The sequence below is a fragment of the Phyllobates terribilis genome, unplaced genomic scaffold (genome assembly GCF_046119375.1).
Source record: "Phyllobates terribilis strain yellow unplaced genomic scaffold, ASM4611937v1 Scaffold_4__5_contigs__length_816908805, whole genome shotgun sequence".
NCBI lineage: Eukaryota > Metazoa > Chordata > Amphibia > Anura > Dendrobatidae > Phyllobates > Phyllobates terribilis.
Genome location: NW_027362764.1, coordinates 118,522,105 through 118,541,896, shown reverse-complemented (window position 1 = coordinate 118,541,896; position 19,792 = coordinate 118,522,105). Strand labels below are relative to the sequence as shown.

At 41.1% G+C, this 19,792-nt stretch overlaps 1 protein-coding gene across 1 annotated transcript in view; it reads right to left on the bottom strand.

Moving 5' to 3' along the window:
• Window positions 1-19,792, bottom strand: part of PAXIP1 (PAX interacting protein 1) — a 48,659-nt gene that overhangs the window by 18,753 nt on the left and 10,114 nt on the right. Inside the window, exons 3-8 of the mRNA XM_073677701.1 lie at window positions 15,993-16,036; window positions 13,335-13,398; window positions 8,688-8,801; window positions 7,951-8,592; window positions 2,345-3,860; window positions 827-921 (exon numbers count right to left, since the gene is read on the bottom strand). Of these exons, the coding sequence (XP_073533802.1) occupies window positions 827-921; window positions 2,345-3,860; window positions 7,951-8,592; window positions 8,688-8,801; window positions 13,335-13,398; window positions 15,993-16,036 (2,475 nt within the window). The remainder of the gene's footprint in view (window positions 1-826; window positions 922-2,344; window positions 3,861-7,950; window positions 8,593-8,687; window positions 8,802-13,334; window positions 13,399-15,992; window positions 16,037-19,792) is intronic.

Genomic DNA, 19,792 nt, shown 5'->3' with positions numbered 1-19,792 from the left:
ACAGGTTAGTGATTTACATTTAAATGTAATTCCTGGTTACACTATATTTTAGATAATTTTTAATTTTCAGCAGAACCCTATCTTACCAGTAGAACTATGTTTCTTGTCTAATCCTGATTAGAAAACTAGGTTTCCTGAAGATGTATTTGTTTGTACAATAAATTCATTTTAATTATTTTTTTTGCATAATTATTTATATTAACAAGTTGTGGGAAATTAGATATCAGCGTGAAAACTTCTGGCAATCCAACATATAGAAGAGGCAGTGGTGGAAGTAAGGCCTCATTCACACGTCCATTGTTTTGCGTACAAATGCTATCCGTGTTTTTCACAGATAGCACTTGGACCTATGACAGACTTGTGAACAGCCCCATAAACTGATATTTTGCAGATGGAGTGGTCAATGCAAAATCATAGAATCATGTTCGATGTTGATCCGAGTGTTGGATCAAAAGTGGCAATGAAAGTCTATGGGTCCGTGAAAAATGATCTAACATCAGTAGGATGCCTCAAGCTCCGTCCGAGCCGCAATGTACAGGAAAAATGCTGGGATTGGTAGGGTATGAGGAGTCCATTATGGCAGGTCTTAGGTGACACTTTCTTTTCAGGCAAAACCCAATAAACTTCATACACTTTAGCTATCTATAGCCTACATGGGTAAAACTTGATTAAGCATATACTTTTAATCTTTAAAAAGTTTAGATAAAAAAGTAGTAGTTTAAAAAGCAAAAATTACAAGTAGGGAACGCCACCACAAACTAGTAGAAATGCTAGTGAAACCATGTAAGTCATTGAGGAAAGGGGTCACAAATCACACTAAACCTACCCGTTTCCAAGTTGCTAAAAGTTGTTTATCAGACATCTGCTCTGGATAATCAGCGATTGCAAACACACAGCCCATCAAAAAGTAATCTTCAGGAACTGAAAGTTCAAAGATAGACCCATAAATGAAAGGAAATAATGCATCATCACAAAAATGACAACCAAGGTTTTATTACAATTTGACTATCACAAAAAAAAAACACCACAAAAGAAAATATTGCAGTTATCAGACTAATGACTGTAGCACACATACAGCTGACATTCCCTGCTTCTGTAGCTCATTTGTCAAATTTACTGTGTAGACTGGGACAGATTAAACAAAGAATGCAGAGGACAAGCAGATGATATACGTTTCAATCAATATATAATGTTGTTGGTAGTAATCACCCACATAGTGAAAATGTACATCAGCTGATTAGATTGGATAGACCAATCGGAAAGAAACACCCAATAAAAATTAATCATATAAATAGGTCGGATATAATTCACAATAAAACACCTTTATTTATGCGATAAGGTACCCCCTGATGGACCCACCGAAACGTGCGTCAGGGTGAGCGCCACACCAGCGGGAGGATCACTCAGCCCAGTGCATGTGCAATACGTCTTTGTCTCACAAAATAGGTATGAACTATTACTATATTACACAGATATATATATACACATATATATAGAGAGCCTACAGAATGATTAATAACCAACTCTAGATTCTACGGTCACATTGATTTATAAAACTCTTTAATTGGACGTTTAAAATCGGCGTAGGGATATGTGCATATATTTACAATTACCATCCCTTTTCTCATATACTTATAAGTATGGTCTTTCTTCACCTGATGCTCTTTTACAATGATGTTTAAGTCTATTGAGTGTGTACTAGTTTGAATCTATTTATTAATATCCATACTAATATTGCACTTATTATTTGTGGTTTTTATCTGGCCCGTTTATTTTCCCTACATTTGATATATGTAATTAATTACTATCTCTGCCATCATGTACCCTATTGCATAAATAACGGTGTTTTATTGTGAATTATACCTGACCTCTCTATCAGACTAATTTTTATTGGGTGTTGGGACAGATTAGGCAGCGTTATCTCACGGATGGAATATTTAATAACAGCTCTATGAGAAGCCCTGTTGCTTTGCTGCGCTGGGGCTCTTGGTTCAAATCCCACAGAGGACAACACCTAGCAAGGAGTTTATATATTATTCTCCCCATGCTTGCGTGGGTTTCCTCAGGGTACTCCAATTTCTTCCCACAATCCAAAGATATACTGATAGGGAATTTAGATTGTTAGGCCCAGTGGAGACAGTGATTATGATATCTGGAAAGCAATGTGGAATTTGAAGGCGTTCTAGAAGTAAAATAAATGATTGTTCTCCTGCATGCCTAAGTAGAGAATGATGGCCATAGGGGACATACATACAGAGATTAGTGGAGTTGCTGTAGTGCAGGAAAACCTGAAATATAGTAAAATCACCTGTACTAAAACTATGAAAAAGTCTAATTAGCTTACTATCCAGTGATGGGTCGTGTCCGTGAAGTTGTTGAGATTGCAGTGGCTGTTGATTAGGTGTCTGGGGTGGCACTTGCTGTATCTGTCCCAGTTGCTGTTGAGTCTGATTTTGCATTTGCCGCTGCTGTAAGCGTTGGAGATGCTGCTGTTGGAGTTGCTGTTGTAACTGCTGAAGGTTGTGTTTTTGCTGCTGAGCTTGTTGGGCCTGGAGCTGGGGCTGAGGAAGGGTCACCTGCTGAACCTGCACCTGCTGCAGCGTCACTGGCTGTTGAATTTGTGATTGCGGAGTCTGCGGCATTTGCTGCTGCTGAAGGCCAGCTTGTTGCAGCTGCTGCTGTTGCTGAATTTGCTGTTGTTGGAGCAGTGTCTGTTGTTGAAGTTGCTGCTGTTTAATTTGCTGCTGTTGAAGCTGAAGCGTTTGTTGTTGCTGCTGTAATTGCTGTTGATTGAGGGATTGCGGTTGGAGCATTTGTGAGGGAATCTGATGCGGCTGATGAGTTTGATTCTGAATTTGATGTTGAATCTGAATATTATGTGGTTGCATTTGGTGTTGCTGAAGAGTTTGTGCCTGCACTTGATGCTGCTGCTGGAGGGCTTGTGGTTGCACATGATGCTGTGGAGTTTGGGCCTGGATTTGCTGCTGTTGTAGGGATTGTACTTGGATTTGCTGCTGCTGTAAGGACTGTGCCTGCATTTGATGTTGCTGCTGAATAACTGACGGCTGAATCTGCTGCTGGATTGCCTGTGACTGAATCTGCTGCTGTTGTAGAGCTTGAGTCTGGATTTGCTGCTGCTGCAGAGTGTGTAACTGAGGGTGAGGCTGAATTTGCTGCTGCTGCTGAATAGCATGCTGCTGAAGTTGCTGCTTTTGCTGCAAAGTTAAATGTTGTATCTGTTGTTGCTGAAGCTGCTGAATGCTTTGTTGCAGGTTTTGCTGCTGTATACCAGGCTGAAGAGTTTGCTGTTGCTGAATGTTCTGCTGCAGTGTCTGTTGCTGCTGTATAGACGTCTGAATTGTCTGCTGCTGTCCAGGAGTCTGTTGTCGTTGAAGGATTTGCTGTATATTTTGCTGCTGAAGCGTTTGCTGTAGTGTCTGTTGCTGTTGAAGATGCTGCTGCTGTTGCAACTGCTGGAGCTGCTGCTGAAGTGCGTGCTGCTGTTGGAAGTGCTGCATGGTTTGCTGCTGTGGACGAATTATCTGTTGTTGCTGTGAGAATTGCAACTGAGTGAAGTGTTGCTGTTGGTTTACTTGTGAAAACTGATGCTGAGGAAAAGCCTGCTGGGTGATTTGCTGCTGCTGTTGTTGCTGCTGCAGTTGCATGAGCTGCTGAGGCTGAAGCTGCACAAGAGGATGGTGCTGCTGCTGCGGCGTCTGATGGGACTGCTGCTGTAATAGTTGTTGAGCTTCTGGCGTTAGGGATTTCATCTGATTAAACAACACAGCATTTGGATGTCCTTGCTGGGGATGGCTGCCTTGTTCTAAGTTTTTGGTGGAAGCAGACAGCGTTTGTAAAAGCTAAGGAAGAATGAGAACAAGTTGGAGATAAGAAAAGATAAACAGATATACAGTACTGTGCAAAAGTTTTAGGCAGGTGTAGAAAAAAAATGCTGAAAGGCAAAAATGCTTTAAAAAATAGAAGCATTAATTTTTATCAATTAACAAAATACAGAGTGAATGAACAAAAATATAGAATCAAATCAGTAACTGCTGTGACCAGTCTTTTCCTTCAAAACAGCATCAACTCTAGGTAAACGTACGCATATGAGACATATGAGTAACCAATTATACCACATGGGTGATAATGATCATCATTTTCATATGTAGGTTAAAACACAGTTATGAACTATAACAGAAACAGCAGTGTAGGAGGCTGGGTGAGGAACTTTGATATAAAGTTGATTGCATGGAAGACCGTTTCAGGTCACAGGTCATTCATTGTGGCAAGACTGAGCACAGCAGCAAGACACAAGGTAGTTATAATACATCAACAAGGTCGCAGCCAGGCAAAAACTTTAAAAAAAGTAGACCAAGGTTTTAAGATGTGCTGTACAATCTATATTGAACAAAAGCACCAAGAAAGGGGCAACACTGAGTACAGTAGATGCAACGGTCAGCCAAGGACCAAGGCCACTAAGTGAAAAACACATTCAAAATTGGAAAATGTTCAGCAGTGAAATCAGCTCAGAGCTGGCAGCAACCACTGGGACCGAGCTACATCCACCTACTGTTCAAAAAAGTCTGACCAGAAGTGGTCTTCATGGAAGAATTGTGGCAAAAAAAATCACATGCCTTCAACATGGAATCAAGGCCAAGTGACTCAACAATGCATGAAAACATGGGAACTGGTGCAGAAAAATGGCAGTAGGTGCTCTGAACTGGTGAATCAAATATGAAAAAAATTGTAACAAAGTAGTTTGCTGCAGATGGGCTGATGCCTGGTGTAATAACGAGAGTCTGCAGGTATCAGTGCAGCATGGTGGAAGGCCCTTGCAAGTTTGAGGCTCCATTTTGGTAAATGAGGTTGGGGGAGTTGGTCAGAATTAATGATGTTCTCAGTGGTGAGAAATACAGGCAGATACTTATCCATCATACGATACCATAATGGAGACGTCTGACTGTCTCCAAATTTATTCTGAAATATCATAACCAGGGCTGTGGAGTTAGAGTCCATTTTGGTGGAGTCGGACTTGGAATAAAACTGACCGACTCCTAAAAAATATAAGCGTGCGGCTGCAGTGAGGATACAAATTCATCTCCCTGTTCCCGTTGCAGATTACCACTATAAAACTCATGATCAAAACAAAATAAGCAAATACCCGTCAGTAAATAAATAGCAATAGTGCATGAAAATAACATAGGGTATTTAGTTAACGTGATTTTGATATAAAAAAAGAAATAAAAGCAAACCCAGCACGTCAAGGTGACCCTATTCAGGAGGGTCCTAACCTCTAATATTAAAACATTACCATATGTCAAATGACATGAATAAGGGTTGAGCAGGGCAGAGACCCCAACTAATGGACAGCCGGAAGTGGGGAGCTATATAAATGTAATAACCAGCTCAAAGAAAAGGGATGCCACGCTCTTATTTGCACAGAGTGCAAAAACCTGAAACAAAAACCCAAACAGATGAAGAACTGAAATATAAGTTGGTATGAATGCAAGATGTAGGCATATACTCACACTGGCCACTAAACAGACAAAACCTAAGATAAAAACAAAATGAGCAAATACCCTGCAGTAAATAAAACAGCCATCCCACCATGTCAATGCGTCCCTAATCGGGATGGTTCTAATAGGGGTGTGGCATCCCTTTTTTTTTTGAGCTGGACATTAAGTTTATAAAGCTCGCCATGGCTGGTTGGGTGTTTATTAGTCGGGGTCTCTGTCCTGCATGATCCCTATTCACATTCACGTAATTTGACATATGGTAAGGTTTTAATATTAGAGGGTAGGACTGTCCAAAAAAGGGCCACCTTGATGTGGTGGGATGGCTTTTACGTTTTGCTGATCAAAATTCCGTTAACCAAGTATCCCATGTTATTTTTATGCACTGTTGCTATTTATTTATTTTACTGCAGTGTATTTGCTCATTTTGTTTTTATCTTGGGCTTTGTTTGTTTAGCGGCCAGTGTGAACATGCGCCTACACGTTGCATGCAAACCAACTTACATTCCAGTTCATCTTTTTGGGTTTTAGATTACCACTATATCAGCAGAGAATAAGGTGCCTTTTCGGATATGACAGGATCTCTTTAAAAGTATTGCATGAGCAGAGAAAACCATTTTCTGCTATTTCTACTCGCAGTGATTGAGAGTCTTGCTCCACTGCCAGGTCATTTGCTTTCTTTCTTGCAGTACTTTTTAGTACTTTCACGGCAACTAATAAAGGAGAAAAGCTGCAAGAAAAAATGCAATGCCTGACACGTGTTTTGCCAGATTACTGGCTTCTTCTAAGGTCTAATTTAAGTCTCTCACTTTCATAGACAGGTCACCATATTTTAACCCCTTAACGACCATGGGTCTTTCTGTTTTTGTGTTTTCATTTTTAGCTCCCCTTCTTCCCAGAGCCAGAACTTTTTTAATTTTCGTTCAATATGGCCGTGTGAGGGCTTATTTTTTGCGGGACGAGTTGTACTTTTAAACACCATTACTGGTTTTACCATATCGTGTACTGGAAAACAGGAAAAAAAATTCCAAGTGTGGTGAAATTGCAAAAAAAATGCAATGTCACAGTTGTTTTTTGGGTCCTTTTTTTTACGACGTTCACTTAATGCTAAAACTGACCTGCCATCATTATTCTCCAGGTCATTACGAGTTCGTAGACTCCAAACATGTATAGGTTCTTTTTTATTTAAGTGGTGAAAATAAAATTCAAAGTTTGCTAAAGAAAAAAAAAAAAAAATGACGCCATTTTCCAAGACCTGTAGCGTCTCCATTTTTCGGGATCTGGGGCCAGGTGAGGGCTTATTTTTTGCGTGCCGGGCTGACGTTTTTATTGATACTATTTTGGGGTAGATCCGATGTTTTGATCGCCCGTTATTGCATTTTATTACAATGTTGCAGCGACCAAAAAAAAACGTAATTCTGGAGCTTAGAATTTTTTTCTCGTTACGCAGTTTACCGATCGGATTAATTCTTCTTTTATATTGATAGATCAGGCGATTCTGAACGCGGCGATACCAAATATGTGTATGTGTTTGTTTGTTTTTTTAATTATTTTATTTTGAATGGGGCGAAAGGGGGGTGATTTAAACTTTTATATTTTTTTAATATTTTTAAAAACATTTTTTTTTTTATGCACTTACTGCATGCTTCAATAGTCTCCATAGGAGACTAGAAGCAACAGTTGTCTGATTGCTTCTACTGCATACAAGCGATGAGCAGATCGCTTGTATGCAGCAGAAATGCTCATGTGCTATGAGCGCCGACCACTAGGTGGCGCTCATAGCAATTGAGACATGACAACCACAGGCCTCTGCAGCAGACCCTGGGTTGTCATGCCCACCCATCGATGACCCGTGATCACGTGACGGGGTCACCGATGGGCGGGGCTTAGGACGCGCTTCCCGGAAGAGCGAGTTGAATGCCGCTGTCAGAGATTGACCGCGCCATTTAACATGTTAACAGCCGCGGGTGGATCGCGATTCCAGCCGCTGCTGTCGCGGGCACATGTCAGCTGTAAGAATCAGCTGACATGTGCCCGGTTCAGTGCGGGCTCAGCGCCGGAGCCCCCGCTGAACCGGCCTTTCCGACCAGGTGCGTACTATTACTGACCTGGTTGGAAAGGGGTTAATCTTGTATAACAAAAGTTAATTTTTAACATTTAATTTAGTTCATATCTCTTCTCTCCCTCCTTATTTTCCCCAATGATTTAGGCTAGTCGTGTAGCTAATGTGAACTCTATACTTATACTGACTATTCCTGTACGCCCATATATATCTTCTACTAAGAAAAAATAAAGTAAGTGACCCAGTCCTGATATCAGGGTCTCTACCGCTACTTCATGCTGCCCACATAGGTGCAATCATAAGACTGATGTCTTTTAACAAGGGTTTGTTTAACCAACATCTACTACTATACACAAGCATGCCATTGACACTTACGTGTGCTACATTTGATGGCCTATTTATTTGCTGTATATCAGCGCTATTTGTGATGTTTCTAAGTGTCCTTGTTGCTGGACTACGAAAAGCCATAATATCCGGTCTTTCTGAATTCGTTGCCCCAGGGACCGATGAGAGCAACCCACTTCGAGCATCAGGAGGCAAAATGCTCCCTGGCACAGGCGGAACATTTGCACACAAGTTAATCAGCCCCGAGTCCTTGCCCTGAGGCAGCCTTCTCTTTGCAGCACTCATCTGTGGTATCTCTGCTGGCGTCCAGTTCAGATTTCTCTCTTGCTTTTCTGGTGAAGAGTCGTCAGAGTCATCAAACATCAGCTCCTCTTTAATTTTCGCTGCGGCGCTACGCTTGGGTGAAGATTCCTGATCAGGCAGAGGAGATCTGTCTCGAGATGATACTGGACTAGATTTGGAGGAGTATCTGTCCTCATCGGCACTTGCATTTTGGGAGTCCCTTTCATTTTCTTCCTCTTCATCCTCCTCTTCTTCCTCTTCCTCATAGTACGTAAGACGTGGGTGGTATGGTGCTTCATCTTTTCTGATCTTCTCGGATATCGAGTCTACCACCCAGTCTGGTGCGACTATTTTTATGTTCTCGCGTTGATATGCATATTCAAATTTGGTCTGAGAATAAGAGAAAGACGAAGGAATGTAAAAAAAAAAAAAAATGAAGTGATAACACATAAGAAACAATGAGACCATCTCCAAATGCTTCTTACCCCTTTTGGCTCAGGAACGATAAGATGAGTGCATTTCTTATTAAGACTCAGTTGACATTCCCCACCATAAAATGTTATCAGTGCCCAAAGGGCATTTCTATCATCAGGCGAAACCTAATGAGAAAAAAAAAACAAAAATGATGAGTGTAATAGACAATCTTAAATCATGTTGTAACTATTTCTAAAAATTCTACACACACATACAAATCGCATCTCATGGAGGGGACCTTATCTCCTGACGCAGGAGAGCACCACTTCTCTGCCTCCTGCTTGCCAGGGGTGATGCGCTCCTGCTTGTCAGGGGTGATGTGCTCCTGCTTGTCACAGCTCGGGCCAGAGGCATCTTCACGCCACTGGTCTGGACTGTGTGCACTCCAAGAGGAGGCAGCTTTGCCTTTGCAGTATCAGTGGACTGCAGGGGCGCAGACTTGTCAGATCCAGATAGTTTCAGAGCAAAGTTTTCAAGCGCTTTTGAAAAGAGCTTGTAAACACTGTGTTTAGTGACAGGTTGCAGCGGTGTCCGGTTTCTAGGCAATGAGCATTATGCAATACAATGAAAATCTTTATGTTCTTGAAAGAGAACATTTTTAATAAGTAAACTGCAAAGTTGCTTGTATTTTTACCAGTTTGTGATGAGAATAACCCTTTAACATATACTTCTAACAAAGTGAATAAATGCAGTGTGCACTTCGCTTTATACTTCCTGAATATTCATAAACCGAGTGTTACCGTACCCCTTTGTGAAAGGGACGAGTCCCTCCATTGTCCAACCTTCACGGACGGTACCACAGTGTATGGACAAGTTCTTTATACAGAGGCAGACTAGTACCACCCAGTTGTCAATTTACATATAAACATTCAGGAGGAGGAACAGCACAATGCAGAGTTTCAAGGAAAGATGTTCCAAAATAATTACTCCATGGGGAATATACGGTAGATATATATATTTTTTTACTGATATAGACCCATCAGGAAAGTTAATAGGTCCTTTACAGCTGAGAAGTCTGCAGATTCAACAGAAAGTCAGAAACTTTAAAAAAAGACACTTAAACTTTTAGTTACTCTTTAAATAATACAAGACTCGCTAAACAAACATAAAATAATTGTATTAACTTTAATCAATGGCTCTAAAGAATAATAATTCATTCATGATAATAAATTATGACTAAAATATACAGTATATTTGGTAGATTTCCATAACATATTGCTATTTTAATGATTAATACATAGTAAAAATAAATAAAGAGTTATTTCCATGTTTAGAAGTTATCAGCCATCTACTGGACAGGAGGTAATTTGCAATTAGCAAGTTATTACCTTTCCTATGGATAACAGATAACTTCTAAAGATCACATTAAACCTTTAACCCCTTTACCCCCGAGGGTGGTTTGCACGTTAATGACCAGGCCAATTTTTACAATTCTGACCACTGTCACTTTATGAAGTAATTACTCTGAAACGCTTCAACGTATTCCCCTGATTCTGAGAATGTTTTTTCGTGACATATTGTATTTCATGATAGTGGTAAAATTTCTTCGATATCACTTGCGTTTATGTGTGAAAAAATTGGAAATTTGGTGAAAATTTTGAAAATTTCACAATTTTCAAAATTTGAATTTTTATTCCGTTAAAATCAGAGAGATATGTCACAGAAAATAGTTAATAAATAACATTTCCCACATGTCTACTTTACATCAGCACAATTTTGGAACCAAAAATTTTTTTTTATTAGTGCGCTATAAGGGTTAAAAGTTGATCAGCGATTTCTCATTTTTCCAACAAAATTTACAAAACCATTTTTTTAGGGACCACATCACATTTGAAGTGACTTTGAGGGGCCTTTATGACAGAAAATACCCAAAAGTGACACCATTCTAAAAACTGCACCCCTCAAGGTGCTCAAAACCACATTCAAGAAGTTTATTAACCCTTCACAGGAATTTTTGGAATGGGGAAGAAAAAAATGAACATTTAACTTTTTTCACAAAAATGTTACTTTAGACCCCAATGTTTTTATTTTTGCAGGGGTAACAGGAAAAATGGACCCCAAAATTTGTTGTGCAATTTCCCCTGAGTACGCAGATAACCCATACGTGGGGAAAAAACACTGTTTGGGCGCACAGCAGGGTTCAGAAGGGAAGGCGCGCCATTTGACTTTTTGAATGTAAAATTTGCTTGAATAATTAGTGGATGCCATGTTGCATTTGGAGAGCCCCTGATGTGCCTAAACAGTGGAAACTCCCCACAAGTAACACCATTTTGGAAACTAGACCCCTAAGGGAACTTATCTAGATTTGTGGTGAGCACCTTGAATCCCCAGGTGCTTCACAGAAGTTTAGAACATGGAGCTGTGAAAATAAAATTTTCACATTTTTCCCACAAAAATGTTTTTTCAGCCCCCAGTTTTGCATTTTCATAAAGGTAACAGGAGAAACTGCACCATGCACCAGTTTTGCATTTTCATAAAGGTAACAGGAGAAACTGCACCATGCAACTTGTTGTGCAATCTCTCCTGAGTAAGCCAATACCCCATATGTGGGGGAAAACCACTGTTTGGGTGCACGGGCAGGGTTCGGAAGGAGCGCCATTTGACTTTTTTTAAAGTAAAATTTGCTTGAATAATTAGCGGACGCCATTTTGCGTTTGGAGAGCCCCTGATGTGCCTAAACAGTGGAAACCCCCCACAAGTGACACCATTTTGGAAACTAGACCCCCTCAAGAATTTTATCAAGGGGTATAGTGTACATTTTGAACCCAAAGGTACGACAGAATTTGATAACATTAGGTCATCATATTGAATAAGTTGTCATTAGTCTTGAGTGCAAGGTGCTCGCTACTTGAGTTTGCATCGGGTACTCAGGTATGCACCAAGTATCGCGGGTGCTAGAATGACATGCTCGAGTCCCCACCCCGCATGTTTCACGGTGGTTAGACACCCAAAAAAAAACATGTGGGGATCGCTCGTTCATGGCAGGCGATCCCAGCAACGTTTTTTTATGGCCGCGAAGCATATGGGGCAGAGACTTGAGCATGCCACTCGAGCACCTGCGATACTCAGTGCATACCAGAGTACCCGATGCAAACTCAAGTAGCAAGCACTTGCGCTCAACACTGGTCGTCATATGGTCATTTTTTTTTTCTTTACTTTTGAAAAAAACCCAACCCTAGAGTTTATTTTTTTACACCATTCCTCGTGTGGTATAAGTGATTAGACTACTTTATTCTTCGGGTCGGTGTGAGTACAGCAATACCAGATTCATATCAGGTTTTTATGACTGACAGCTGTCACACACTAAAAGACGCTTTTTTTGCAAAGACTAGTGTTTGCATCACCATATTTTGAGAGCTATGATTTTTCCATATTTTGGCCGACAGTCATGTGATGGCTTGTTTTTTGCGGGACAAGTTAACGTTTTTATTGGTACCATTTTCGGGCACGTGACATTTTTTGATCGCTTTCTATTCCGATTTTTGGGAGGCAGAATAAACAAAAACCAACAATTCAGGAATTGTTTTTTTGCGTTTTTTTTTATGCCGTTCCGCGTGTGGTAAAATTGATAATGCAGCTTTATTCTTCGGGTCCGTGCATTTACAGCGGTACCGCATTTATATAGTTTTTTTTATGTTTTGCCGCTTTTACACAATAAAAACGATTTTCTATAAAAAAATAATTTTTTTGTATCGCTTTATTCTGAGAGCTTTAACTTTTTTTTTTCCGGACAATGGAGCTGTATGGCAGCTTATTTTTTGCAGGACAAGATGACGTTTTCAGAGGTACCATTTTTATTTATATTCGTCTTTTTGATCGCGTGTTATTCCATTTTTTGTTTGGCGGTATGATAAAGCATTATTTTTTGCTTCGTTATTTATTTATTTTTTACAGTGTTCACTAAAGGCGTTAACTAGTGGGACAGTTTTATAGGTCAGGTCGTTGCGGATGCGGCAATACCAAATGTGTGTACTTTTATTGGTTTATTTTTTTTTTTTTTCATAATAAATAAATATTATGGGTTCAATATATTTTTATTTTTTGGGGATTTTTTTTTTCACTTTTCTACTTTTTTTTTTTTACTTTTACACATCGTCCCACTATGGGACTTTCACTTTTTGCAGCCTGATCGGCTGCATGGCATACAGAGCAGCAGCTCCCTTTGTCATGCAGCCCGTCAGCGCTGCACACAGGGGAGACATTACTTTGGTCGCGCACTGCGCATGACCAAAGTAACGTCCTGCCTCCTGGTGACCCGGATGTTGTCATGACGACATCGGGTTGTCATGGCAACATCCGGGAGCCGCCGCAGACATCGCTGGACGCCGGCAGGAGAGGTGAGTATAGCGATCACCTCCCCCCTTGCCACCGTAATTCTGCGATTTACTTCGATCGCAGCATTGCGGGGGTTAATCTGCCGGGAGCAGTGCGGGACCGCTCCCAGCACATAGCACGGGGTATCAGCTGTGACAATCAGCTGACACCCGGCGGCGATCGCCCCGCACCGCTTGTGTGCGGGCACGATCACAGCTACGTACTATTACTGACATGGTCGGAAGGGCTTAAGGATCAGTCATATATGAAAGCCTTTTTTTTCAGTACTTGTAATCTACAAATGACACCGTGTAATTAAAAAAAAAAAAATATATTATACATACCTGCGAGAGACAAGCTGTAATTCCAAAAAATATCTGTCCTGATTCTGGAGAAAAGCCATTTTCACTGATTATTTTAATTAAGGAATATACTTAAAAATAAGAGAAATGCAGAGATCATAGAATACAACACCTCAGTCAGAAGCCAAGTATATCTTACACATGTGGATGGCAATATTTGTGGTTATCCTCTCATGGCAATGATCGAGACCCCCCTCCCCCAACAACCAGCTGATCACCATATACTCCACTGCTGAGAACTCAAGCACACAGTGTTACTCAGTAAGGTTAAAGAGGTGGTCCCGAAGTCAAACTAAATTTCATTCTAAATTCTTATCTCTTTAGTGCCATAATCTAAGGTATTTTCTAAAATACTTGCATTAAAAATTACCTGCCGTTTCCTAACTACACTAATTACTATTCTATTTTTCCCCTATTTCTCCTGTGGCTTCATTTGAGAATCCCAGTGCATGCTGAGATACTCAAAGTGTGATAAGAGCAGAGGCAAAAGACTGCAGTCACTGTCACAGCTCCTGCCCTCTCCCTGAAATGAAGGGTCATCAGAGGCTGTGGTCACTGTCACAGCTCCTGCCCTCTTCCTGAAATGAAGAGTCATCAGAGGCTGCGGTCACTGTCACAGCTCCTGCCCTCTCCCTGAAACAAAGCGTCAGAGGCTGCGGTCACTGTCACAGCTCCTGCCCTCTCCCTGAAACAAAGCGTCAGAGGCGCGAGTTGGAGATGTGCTTTTGCGAGATTTTGTTTGGCTATGCATACCTCGCTGGAGCATTTGAAAAGGTTTTTTGGGGAATATAGAGGAGCGTCAGGACATAATATACAACTTCTCTAGAATGCAGCACAGGCGCTGAGGAACTTTGTTGTATTGGTTTATACAACCCCTGGCAAAAATTATGGAATCACCGGGCTCGGAGGATGTTCATTCAGTTGTTTAATGCTGTTGAAAAAAAGCAGATCACAGACATGGCACAAAACTAAAGTCATTTCAAATGGCAACTTTATGGCTTTAAGAAACACTAAAAGAAATCAAGATAAAAAAATGTGGTACTCAGTTAGGGCCATTTTTTTTCAAACCAGAGGTAAAAAAAATTATGGAATCACTCAATTCTGAGGAAAAAAATTACAGAATCACCCTGTAAATTTTCATTTCCAAAACTAACACCTGCATCTAAAAAGGAGTGATCACCCCTTGGAGAGCTGTTGCACCAAGTGGACTGACATGAATCATGGCTCCAACACGAGAGATGTCAATTGAAACAAAGGAGAGGATTATCAAACTCTTAAAAGAAGGTAAATCACCACACAATGTTGCAAAAGATGTTGGTTGTTCACAGTCAGCTGTGTCTAAAATCTGGACCAAATACAAACAACATGGGAAGGTTGTTAAAGGCAAACATACTGGTAGACCAAGGAAGACAAAGCGTCAAGATCGGAAACTTAGAGCAGTATGTCTCCAAAACAGGAAATGCACAACAAAACAAACGAGGAACGAATGGAAGGAAACTGGCGTCAATGTCTGTGACCGAACTGTAAGAAACCGCCTAAAGAAAATGGGATTTACATACAGAAAAGCTAAACAAATGCCATCATTAACACCTAAACAGAAAAAAACAAGGTTACAATGGGCTAAGGAAAAGCAATCGTGGACTGTGGATGACTGGATGAAAGTCATATTCAGTGATGAATCGCGAATCTGCATTGGGCAAGGTGATGATGCTGGAACTTTTGTTTGGTGCCGTTCCAAAGAGATTTATAAAGATGACTGCATGAAGAGAACATGCAAATTTCCACAGTCATTGATGATATGGAGCTGCATGTCAGGTAACGGCACTGTGTAGATGGCTGTCATTACATCTTCAATAAATGCCCAAGTTTACATTGATATTTTGGACAGTTTTCTTATCCCATCAATTGAAAGGATGTTTGGGGATAATGCATCCTGCTATAGAGCAAAAACGGTGAAAACATTCCTTGAAAGAAGACACATAAGGTCAATGTCATGACCTGCAAATAGTCCGGGTCTCAATCCAATTGAAAATCTTTGGTGGAAGTTGAAGAAAATGGTCCATGGCAAGGCTCCAACCTGCAAAGCTGATCTGGCAACAGCAATCAGAGAAAGTTGGAGCCAGATTGATGAAGAGTACTGTTTTTCACTCATTAAGTCCATGCCTCAGAGACTGAAAGCTGTTATTAAAGCCAGAGATGGTACAACAAAATACTAGTGATGCATTGGAGTGTTCTTTTGTGTGTTTGTTTTTCATGATTCCATAATTTTTTCCTCAGAATTGAGTGATTCCATATTTTTTTCCCTCTGCTTGGTCTGAAAAAAAATTACCCTTACTGATTACCACATGTTTTTTCTTGATTTCTTTTAGTGTTTCTTAAAGCTATAAAGTTGCCATTTGAAATTACTTTAGTTTTGTGCCATGTCTGTGATCTGCTTTTTTTAACAATATTAAACAACTGAATGAACATCCTCCGAGCCCCGTGATGACATAATTTTTGCCAGGGGTTGTACATGAAAACTCGTGACAGGTTCCCATTAACGGGTAAGCTGTAACTAGCACAAATCAAACTTTTAAAAAGGCAGAGAAACTAAAAAGTAAAAATAAGAAAAACGATGTAAAACAGTAATTCAAAGGATACGGTAGACGAGCTCCACAACGAACAGATAAGATGACCCACGAGGGCTGTAAGATGGGAGAAAAAAAACTAAATTAGATTTCTTGCAAAATACAGAAGGCGGGTCACGTTCATCGCAGCTACAAATATAGTGTGAAAAAACACAGGAATACAGACATATTTATTGGCAAATTCACAAGATTGTCTACAGATCCCACAAAAATCTAAATTATTTGGATGAGAGTAGGAAATATGATAAGGTGAAACACCATTGAGGCCAGTGATTATTTTTTTCCCATATGACCGCTACAGCCAAAAAACAGAAGGGACCACAGGAGGGCCAGTGCTGAAGTTTGAACAGGTGACTGTTGGATATGTTTCAAATGTGTCTTTTTCTATTCCAGTTACAGTTATTGTAGATCAGTCTACTGGTGTTATGTCAGTCCAGCATTGCAGAGCCAGACCGGCTCCACCAGCAAGCTGCATCATGGCAGAAACTGGTTTACCATGTAACCATAACTTCAGTGGTAGTCCCAGTTTCATTGAAAAACTACATATGACCTCCTGAGGAACATGTTATGTAAAGTGTGTGTATAAATGTGTGTGTGTGTATAAGTGTGTGTGTGTGTGTGTGTAAAAGGGAACACTAAAATACCACATCCTAGATATCCCTGAATGAAATATTCCAGTTGCAAATATTTATTCATTACATCGTTGAATGCGTTGAGAACAATAAAACATACAAATTATCAATGTAAATCAAAATGAATATTCCATGGAGGTCTGGATTTGGAATGATACTCAAAATGAAATTACAGGCTGATCCAACTTCACTGGAAATGCCTCAAGATAAGGAAATTATGTTCAGTAGTGTGTGGCCTCCACGTGCCTGTAAGACCTCCCTACAACGCCTGGCCATGCTCCTGATGAGAAGGTGGATGTTCTAAGGAATCTCCTCCCAGACCTGGATTTAAGCATCAGTCAACCCCTGGACAGTCTGTAGTGCAACATGGATGGAACGAGACATGATGTCCCAGATGTGCTTGATTGCCTTCATCATGCAGGAACATCAGACATACTTTAGACACATGAAGTCTGGTATTGTCATGCATCAGAAGGAACCCATGGCCCACTGCACCTGCATATGGTCTCACAAGGGGTCTGAGGATCTCATTCCGGTACCTAATGGCAGTCAGGCTACCTCTAGCTAGCGTATAAAGGGCTGTGCGGCCCTCCAAAGAAATGCCTCCTCACACCATTATGGACCCACTGCCAAACTGGTCATGCAGGAGGATGCTGAAGGCAGCAGAACGTTTTCCACGGCGTATCCAGACTCTGTCACATGTGCCCACTGTGAACCTACTCTCATACGTGAAGAGCACAGGGTGCCAATGTCGAATCTGCCAATCTTGGTCTTCTCTGGCACATGCCAATTGCCCTTCGTGGTGTTGGGTTGTAAGCATAACACACACTTGCAGACGTCAGGCCCTCATAGCACCCTCATGGAGTCTATTTGTGACAATGAGCAGACACATGGATGTTAGTGGCCTGCTGGAGGTGATTTTGCAGGGCTCTGGCACTGCTCCTCCTGATCCTCCTTGCACAAAGTAGGGGGTAGCGGTCCTGCTGCTGGGTTGCTGCCCTCCTACCGCCCCCTCCACGTCTCCCGGTGTACTGGGCTATCTCCTGGAATCTGCTCCATGCTCTGGACATTGTGCTGACAGACACAGCTACCATTCTTGCCACAGCTTGCATTGATGTGCCATCATGGATGAGCTGCACTACCTGAGCAACTTCTGTGGGTTGCACTGTAGACGCCACCTCATGCTACTGTACCTCTAGGGGTGAGAGCAATGACCAAATGCAAAAGTGACCAAAACAACAGCCAAAAAGGATGAGAAAAGAGAAATGGTCTGTGGTCACCACCTGCAGAACCACTCCTTTATAGGGGTGTCTTGTTAACTGCCTATCATTTCTGCAGGCTGTCTGTGACGTTTGCACAACAGCAGGAGAAATTGATTCACAATCAGTGTTGCTTCATAACTGGAAAGGTTGATTTCACAGAAGTGTGATTGACTTAGAGTTACATTGTGTTGTTTAAGTGTTCCCTTTATTTCTTTAGATAGAGATATAGATTATATACAGTACAGACCAAACGTTTGGACACCTTCTCATGTAAAGATTGTTCTGTATTTTCATGACTTTGAAAATTATACATTCACACTGAAGGCATCAAAACTATGAATTAACCCATGTGAAATTATATACTTAACAAAAAAGTGTGTAACAACTGAAAATATGTCTTATATTCTAGGTTCTTCAAAGTAGCCACCTTTTGCTCTGATGACTGCTTTGCACACTCTTGGCATTCTCTTGATGAGCTTCAAGAGGTAGTCACCGGAAATGGTTTTCACTTCACAGGTGTGCCCTGTCAGGTTTAATAAGTGGGATTTCTTGCCTTATAAATGGGGTTGGGACCATCAGTTGTGTTGTGCAGAAGTCTGGTGGATACACAGCTGATAGTCGTACTGAATAAACTGTTAGAATTTGTATTATGGCAAGAAAAAAGCAGCTAAGTAAAAAAAAAAAGAGTGGCCATCATTACTTTAAGAAATGAAGGTCAGTCAGTCTGAAAAATTGGGCAAACTTTGAAAGTGTCCCCAAGTGCAGTAGCAAAAACCATCAAGCTCTACAAAGAAACTGGCTCACATGAGGACTGCCCCAGGAAAGGAAGACCAAGAGTCACCTCTGCTTCTGAGGATAGGATTATTCGAGTCACCAGCCTCCGAAATCGCAGGTTAACCGCAGCTCAGATTAGAGACCAGGTCAATGCCACACAGAGTTCTAGCAGCCGACACATCTCTACAACAACTGTTAAGAGGAGACTTTGTGCGGCATGCCTTCATGGTAAAATAGCTGCTAGGAAACCACTGCGAAGGACAGGCAACAAGCAGAAGAGACTTGTTTGGGCTAAAGAACACAAGGAATGGACATTAGACCAGTGGAAATCTGTGCTTTGGTCTGATGAGTACAAATTTGAGATCTTTGATTCCAACCACCGTCTTTGTGCGACGCAGGAAAGGTGAACGGATGGACTCTACATGGCTGGTTCCCACCGTGAAGCATGGAGGAGGAGGTGTGATGGTGCTTTGCTGGTGACACTGTTGGGGATTTATTCAAAATTGAAGGCATACTGAACCAGCATGGCTACCACAGCATCTTGCAGCGGCATGCTATTCCATCCGGTTTGCGTTTAGTTGGACCATCATTTATTTTTCAACAGGACAATGACCCCAAACACACCTCCAGGCTGTGTAAGGGCTATTTGACCAAGAAGGAGAGTGATGGGGTGCTACGCCAGATGTCCTGGCCTCCACAGTCACCAGACCTGAACCCAATCGAGATGGTTTGGGGTGAGCTGGACCGCAGAGTGAAGGCAAAAGGGCCAACAAGTGCTAAGCATCTCTGGGAACTCCTTCAAGATTGTTGGTAGACCATTTCAGGTGACTACCTCTTGAAGCTCATAAAGAGAATGCCAAGAGTGTGCAAAGCAGTCATCAAAGCAAAAGGTGGCTACTTTGAAGAACCTAGAATATAAGACATATTTTCAGTTGTTTCACACTTTTTTGTTAAGTATATAATTCCACATGTGTTAATTCATAGTTTTGATGCCTTCAGTGTGAATGTACAATTTTCAGTCATGAAAATACAGAAAAATCTTTAAATGAGAAGGTGTGTCCAAACTTTTGGTCTGTACTATATATCTTAAAGGAAGCAACTATACATTCCTAAGTGTGAAATCAGAGGACGTAAAGCACAGAAAA